Genomic DNA, 7602 nt, shown 5'->3' with positions numbered 1-7602 from the left:
ATGGACATCTGTCACTTCTTCAACTTTGATTCCTGTTGTTCCTCACCCTTAAGAGATTCTTACTTGGGTCTTGCCAGGACAGATATATACCAACTGCCATTCCCTGGTGTCTGCATGGACACTCAACCTGACAGAGACAACTCTGAGATTTGTGGTTTTCACACAGTATTCGCCACTAAGGAAAGTCACCTCAACTTAGAGCCTAAGAAAGAAATGTCTGCTTGTTTCTAGTAGCCGTTTAGATAGTTATGGAGCTAGAATGTTACTAAAAATCTAATGCTTTTATTTTTTATTTTTTTAAAATTGGCCAATCCTGGGCCTGAGAGTCTGGCCATAGGAGACCCCATCAGCCTGTTATGCCTCCAGGTAGAAAGAAAGTAATCAAAGGATTTGTGCAAGTCTGCATTCCTAGGCAAGTTTGTATAACTGATTGCCAAACTGGGGAGGAAGGCTGTGGAAGAGGCCATGAAGGCCCGCTCGCTAGCCCCAGGCTGTTGGCCAGAGATGCACTCCCGCTCCTGCCGGTGACCCAGCAGTTGACGGTTAACTGGTATGGCAACATTATATGGCTCTACCAATGAAGAAGTGAAGGCACAGCTTTCTCTTCACCCCGAGGTATTAGATGAATTTGTATCTGAAAGTGTTAGTGCAGAGAGTAGACAAATGGCTAAAAAGGAAGAACAACAAATCAGAAGACCTGCCAATGCCCCAGGCCGTCGAGCCCCAGGCCATTGTGCAGCGGGCCCCAGCCCCCAGTCGAATGCAGATGCTGCAGGGGAACCCACTGCTGCTGTTCCATGGCCTGCAGCAGCTGCTGGCCAGGGACACTGTGCAGGTGGAGCTCATTCCGGAGAAGAAGGGCCTCTTCCTGATGCATGTGGTGTATGAGGTTTCCAGCCAGCGCTTCAAGTCCTCCATGTACAGATGGTATAGCAACTTCGTGGTCTTCCAGGAGATGCTCCTGCACAAGTTCCCCTACCAGATGGTGCCTGCCCTGCCACCCAAGAGGATGCTGGGAGCTGACAGGGAGTTCATCAAGGCCAGGAGGAGAGCTCTGAAGTGCTTTGTCAACCTGGTGGCACGGCACCCCATATTCTCCGAGGATGTGGTTCTCAAGCTCTTCCTGTCCTTCAGTGGCTTAGATGTGCAGAACAAGTTAAAGGAATCAGCACAGTGTTTTGGGGACGAATTTATGAACTGTAAGCTGGCTACCAGGGCCAAGGACTTCCTCCCAGCTGACATCCAAGCTCAGTTTGCCATCAGCCGGGAGCTGATCTGGAACATCTACAACAGCTTTCACAAGCTTTGGGACAGGGCTAAGCGGATCGCGTTGAGGGCCATCAACAAGGTGGCAGATCTTCTCATATTCGGGAGGGAGCTAAGTGCCATAGGGTCTGACATGACCCTGTCGCCCTCCTGGGCCACTCTGAACACCAGCACGCAGGGGTCCCTGAAGCAGGCTCTGAAAGGCCTGTCTGTGGAATTCACGCTGCTCGCCGACAAGGCTGCACAACAGGGTAAGCAGGAGGAGAATGACGTGGTAGAGAAGCTGAACCTCTTCTTGGATCTGCTGCAGTCGTATAAGGACCTGTGTGAGTGGCACGAGAAGGGTATGCTGAACAAGCACCAGCAGGCCTTGCACAAACATAGCCTTATGAAGAGGCAGATGATGAGCGCCACCATGCAGAACCACGAGACGGAGTCCGTGGAGCAGCCGGAGTCCCGCGTTGTGGGAGAATGTGATTCAGACCATGGGGCTGCGGAACTACTTCTCCCTGTACTGCCTGCACCAGGAGACACAGCTCATCCACGTCTACCTACCCCTCACCTCCCACATCCTCTGTGCCTTTGTGAACTCCCAGATTCAAGGGCACAAGGAGATGAGCAAGGTGTGGAATGACCTGAGACCCAAGCTCAGCTGCCTCTTTGTGGGACCACACAGTGCCCTGACCCCACCGCGTAACCTGCCGGAGGACGGCCTGTGTCCTCACTAGCATGAGGCTAAGGTGGTGCTCCCTGCAGCCACACTAAAATCTCTTTCCAAGAGAAGATCCAAGATGGCCGGTTAGGAGCAGCTCAGGATTACAGCTCCCAGTGAAAGCGCAGAGGGTGAGTGGATGCCGCATTTCCGGACGGATTTTTACTGCCCACAGACCAGGAGATTCCCAGGCGGAGGAGTCCCATGGGTCACCAGTGTGGCTGTTTTGGCCGGCGCGGCTGTTTTGCCTGCATCCCGGCACAGCAGTTCCTAGTGCAGAGTAAACAGGACTGTATCCCCATTTAGCCAGCAAGGGGAGCTGAAACAGGGAGCCAGGCCAGGAGATTACTGGGCAAAAAAGCGCCACGAATCTCAGAGCTGCACGGGAAATCATACAGATCCCAGTGCCTATTCAACAGGCAACCAGGACACCTGGGAGAGAGCTGACCATTCAACTAAAAAACAAAAGGCTCTGAGGCAGAGAGCCAGGTGATCAGGCCCGGCTGGTCCCACCCCCACAAAAACAAAAACAGAAACAAAAAAACGGCAATTGGAAACGCTCTGGGTTGAGAGTTTCACAGCAAGCACAGCTGAACCCGGGACGGTCCAGCTCTGTGGGGGAGGGGCGTCCACCATTACCGAGGCACTCCACCAATACGGAGTCAGTCTGCCATTGCTAAAGCAGCCTGCCGTTGCCGAGGCAACCCGCCATTACAGAGAGAGTCCGTCATTACAGAGGCGGGCCACCATTGCCGAGGCAGTTCTAACTATACCCATATAAATAGGACTGCAGGGAAGTTCACACGGCAGCTGGGCAGAGCCCACAGCAGCTCAGCAAAGCCTCTGCAGGCTGAGAGTGACCAGGCTGCCTCCTTGTGGGCAGGGCAGCCCTGAAGAAAAAAAAAAAAAAAAAGGCAGCAGCACAGTGGAAACTCATAAAGCCCTAACTCCCTGGGACAGAACACCTGGGAAAAAAAAGGGGGTTATGAGTTCTGCTGCTGCAGACTTAAACTTACCTGCCCAGCAGCTCTGAATGAACAACGGAGCTCACAGATCAGCACTTAAACTACTATAAAGGACGGACGGTTTCCTCAAGCAGCTCCCTGACCCCCATATATCCAAAGAGTCACCTCATAAAGGAGAGCTCAGACTGACATTTGGCAGGCATCCTTCTGGGACAAAGCAGAAGAAGAAACTGGTAGCAACCTTTACTGTTCAGCAGCTGCTGCAAGTGATCCCCAGGCAAGCAGGGCCTGGAGTGGACCTTAGCAGTCCTACAGCAGAGAGGCCAGACAGTTAAAAGGAAAACTAAGAAACAGAAATAACTTCATCATCAACAAACAGGACGTCCACTCAGAGACCCAATCAGAAAGTCAACAACTACAAAGCCAACAGGTGGATAAATCCATAAAGATGGGAAGAAACCAGTGCAAAAAGGATGAAAAGACCCGAAACCAGAACACCTCTCCTCCTACAAGGGATCACAACTCCTCACCAGCAAGGGAACAAGACTGGATGGAGAATGAGTGTGATGAAATGACAGAATCAGCCTTCAGAAAGTGGGTAATAAAAAACTTTCGTGAGCTAAAAGAACATGTTCTAACCCAATGCAAAGAAACTAAGAACCTTGAAAAAAGATTTGACGAAATGCTAACAAGAATGGACAACTTAGAGAGGAATATAAGTGAATCGATGGAGCTGGAAAACACAACACGAGAACTTCGCGAAGCATGCACAAGTTTCAACAGCCGAATTGACCAAGCAGAAGAAAGGATATCAGAGGTCGAAGATCAACTCAATGAAATAAAACGAGAAGGCAAGATTAGAGAAAACAGGGTAAAAAGGAATGAACAAAGTCAACAAGAAATATGGGACTATGTGAAAAGACCTAATCTACGTTTGATAGGTGTACCTGAATGTGACAAAGAGAATGAATCCAAGCTGGAAAATACTCTTCAGGATATTATTCGGGAAAACTTCCCCAACCTAGCAAGGCAGGCCAATATTCAAGTCCAGGAAATACAGAGAACACCACAAAGATATTCCTCAAGAAGAGCAACCCCAAGGCACATAATCATCAGATTGACCAGGGTTGAAATGAAGGAGAAAATGCTAAGGGCAGCCAGAGAGAAAGGTCGGGTTACCCACAAAGGGAAGCCCATCAGACTCACAGCAGATCTCTCAGCAGAAACCCTACAAGCCAGAAGAGAGTGGGGGCCAATATTCAACATCCTTAAAGAAAAGAGCTTTCAACCCAGAATTTCATATCCGGCCAAACTAAGCTTCGTAAGTGAAGGAAAAATAAAATCCTTTGTGAACAAGCAAGTACTCAGAGATTTCATCACCACCAGACCTGCTTTACAAGAGCTCCTGAAAGAGGCACTACACATAGAAAAGAACAACCAGTACCAGCCACTCCAAAAACATACCAAATGGTAAAGAGCATCAACACAAAGAAAAATCTGCATCAACTAATGGGCAAAACAGCCGGCTAGCATCAAAATGGCAGTATCAAATTCACACATAACAATATTAACACTAAATGTAAATGGACTAAATGCCCCAATCAAAAGACACAGACTGGCAAGTTGGATAAAAAGCCAAAACCCGTCAGTGTGCTGTATCCAGGAAACCCATCTCACATGCAAGGATACATAAAGGCTCAAAATAAAGGGATGGAGGAAGATTTACCAAGCAAATGGAGAAAAAAAAAAGCAGGAGTTGCAATACTCATCTCTGATAAAATCGACTTTAAAGCAACAAAGATCAAAAGAGACAAAGAAGGACATTACATAATGGTAAAAGGATCAATGCAACAAGAAGAGCTAACGGTCCTAAATATATATGCACCTAATACAGGAGCACCCAGATACATAATGCAAGTTCTTAATGACTTACAAAGAGACTTAGACTCCCACACAATAATAGTGGGAGACTTTAACAGACCATTGTCAATATTAGACAGATCGACGAGACAGAAAATTAACAAGGATATCCAGGACTTGAACTCAGACCTGGACCAAGCAAACTCAATAGACATTTACAGAACTCTCCACCCCAAATCCACAGAATATACATTCTTCTCAGCACCACATCACACCTACTCTAAAATTGACCACATAATTGGAAGTAAATCACTCCTCAGCAAACGCAAAAGTACGGAAACCATAACAAACAGTCTCTCAGACCACAGTGCAATCAAGTTAGAACTCAGAATCCAGAAACCAACCCAGAACCGCACAGCTTCATGGATACTGAACAACTTTCTCTTGAATGTTGACTGGATAAACAATGAAATGAAGGCAGAAATAAAGATGTTCTTCAAAACCAACGAGAACGAAGACACCACATACCAGAATCGCTGGGACACATTTAAAGCAGTCTCTAGAGGAAAATACATAGCAATAAGTGCCCACATGAGAAGCAAGGAGAGATCTAAAATTGACACCCTTTTGTCAAAATTGAAAGAGCTAGAGGAGCAAGATCAAAAAAAACTCAAAACCTAGCAGAAGACAAGAAATAACTAAGGTAAGAGCAGAACTGAAGGAGATAGAGACACGAAAAATCCTTCAAAAAATCAATAAATCCAGGAGCTGGTTTTTTTGAAAAGATCAACAAAATAGACAGACCACTAGCCAGATTAATAAAAAAGAAAAGAGAATAACCAAATACATGCAATAAAAAATGATAAAGGGGATATCACCACAGATTCCACAGAAATTCAAACCATCATCAGAGATTATTACAAACAACTCTATGCACATAAACTAGAAAACCTGGAAGAAATGGACACATTCCTGGACAGTTGCCTCCTCCCAAGCCTAAACCAGGAAGAAGTCGAAACCCTGAATAGACCAATAACAAGGTCTGAAGTCGAGGCAGCAATTAAGAGCCTACCACCCAAAAAATGCCCAGGTCCAGATGGGTTCACAGCCTAATTCCACCAGACATACAAAGAGGAACTGGTACCATTCCTTCTGAAACTATTCCAAATAATCCAAAAAGAGGGAATTCTTCCCAAATCATTTTATGAGACCAACATCATCCTGATACCAAAACCCGGCAGAGACTCAACAAGAAAAGAAAACTACAGACCAATATCCATGATGAACATAGATGTAAAAATCTTCAATAAAATACTGGCAAGCTGATTACAACACCACATCAAAAAGCTTATCCACCATGATCTAGTAGGATTCATCCCGGGGATGCAAGGCTGGTTCAACATACGCAAGTCTATAAATGTAATTCACCACATAAACAGAACCAAAGACAAAAACCACATGATTATCTCAATTGATGCAGAGAAGGCCTTCAACAAAATTCAACAGCCCTTTATGCTAAAAACCCTCAATAAACTAGGTATTGATAGAACGTATCTCAAAATAATAAAAGCTATTTACGACAAACCCACAGCCAATATCATACTGAATGGGCAAAAACTGGAAGCATTCCCTTTGAAATCTGGCACTAGACAAGGATGCCCTCTCTCACCACTCCTATTCAATATAGTACTGGAAGTTCTAGCCAGAGCAATCAGGCAACAAAAAGAAATAAAGGGGTATTCAATTAGGAAAGGAGGAAGTCAAATTGTCTCTATTTGCAGACGATGTGACTGTATATTTAGAAGACCCCATCATCTCAGCCCAAAATCTCCTGAAACTGATAAGCAACTTCAGCAAAGTCTCAGGATACAAAATCAATGTGCAAAAATCACAAGCATTCCTATACACCAATAACAGACTTAAAGAGAGCCAAATCAAGAACGAACTGCCATTCACAATTGCTACAAAGAGAATAAAATACCTAGGAATACAACTAACAAGGAACGTAAAGGACTTCTTCAAGGAGAACTACAAATCACTGCTCAACGAAATAAGAGAAGACACAAACAGATGGAGAAACATTCCATGTTCATGGTTAAGAAGAATCAATATCGTGAAAATGGCCATACTGCCCAAAGTAATTTACAGATTCAACGCTATCCCCATCAAGCTACCAATGACCTTCTTCACAGAACTGGAAAAAACCACCTTAAACTTCATATGGAACCAAAAGAGAGCCCACATAGCCAAGTCAATTCTAAGCAAAAAGAACAAAGCGGGAGGCATCACACTACCGGACATCAAACTATACTACAAGGCTACAGTAATCAAAACAGCATGGTACTGGTACCAAAACAGAGATATAGACCAATGGAACAGAACAGAGGCCTCGGAGGCAACACAACATATCTACAACCATCCGATCTTTGACAAACCTGACAAAAACAAACAATAGGGAAAGGATTCCCTGTTTAATAAAGTGGTGTTGGAAAACTGGCTAGCCATATGCAGAAAACAGAAACTGGACCCCTTCCTGACACCTTACACTAAAATTAACTCCAGATGGATTAAAGACTTAAACATAAGACCTAACACCATAAAAACCCTAGAAGAAAACCTAGGCAAAACTATTCAGGACATAGGCGTAGGCAAGGACTTCATGACCAAAACACCAAAAGCATTGGCAACAAAAGCCAAAATAGACAAATGGGACCTAATCAAACTCCAGAGCTTCTGCAAGGCAAAAGAAACAGTCATTAGAGTGAATCGGCAACCAACAGAATGGGAAAAAATTTTTGC

General features: G+C 45.1%; 1 protein-coding gene across 1 annotated transcript; it reads left to right on the top strand.

The window, feature by feature from the left end:
* The first annotated feature begins 622 nt into the window (after window positions 1–622).
* LOC105717263 (sorting nexin-8-like) lies at window positions 623–1994 on the top strand. Its single transcript, XM_064365603.1, is given in 2 exon segments — window positions 623–1731; window positions 1733–1994. Coding segments are annotated over 2 exon segments (1371 nt in total).
* The last annotated feature ends 5608 nt before the right edge of the window (window positions 1995–7602 follow it).

The sequence above is a fragment of the Aotus nancymaae genome, unplaced genomic scaffold (assembly GCF_030222135.1).
Source record: "Aotus nancymaae isolate 86718 unplaced genomic scaffold, 86718_ANA_hifiasm-v0.15.2.pri h1tg000059l, whole genome shotgun sequence".
Taxonomy (NCBI): domain Eukaryota; kingdom Metazoa; phylum Chordata; class Mammalia; order Primates; family Aotidae; genus Aotus; species Aotus nancymaae.
Note: the sequence above shows the minus strand (reverse complement) of the source record. Positions and strands in the feature narration are given on the sequence as shown.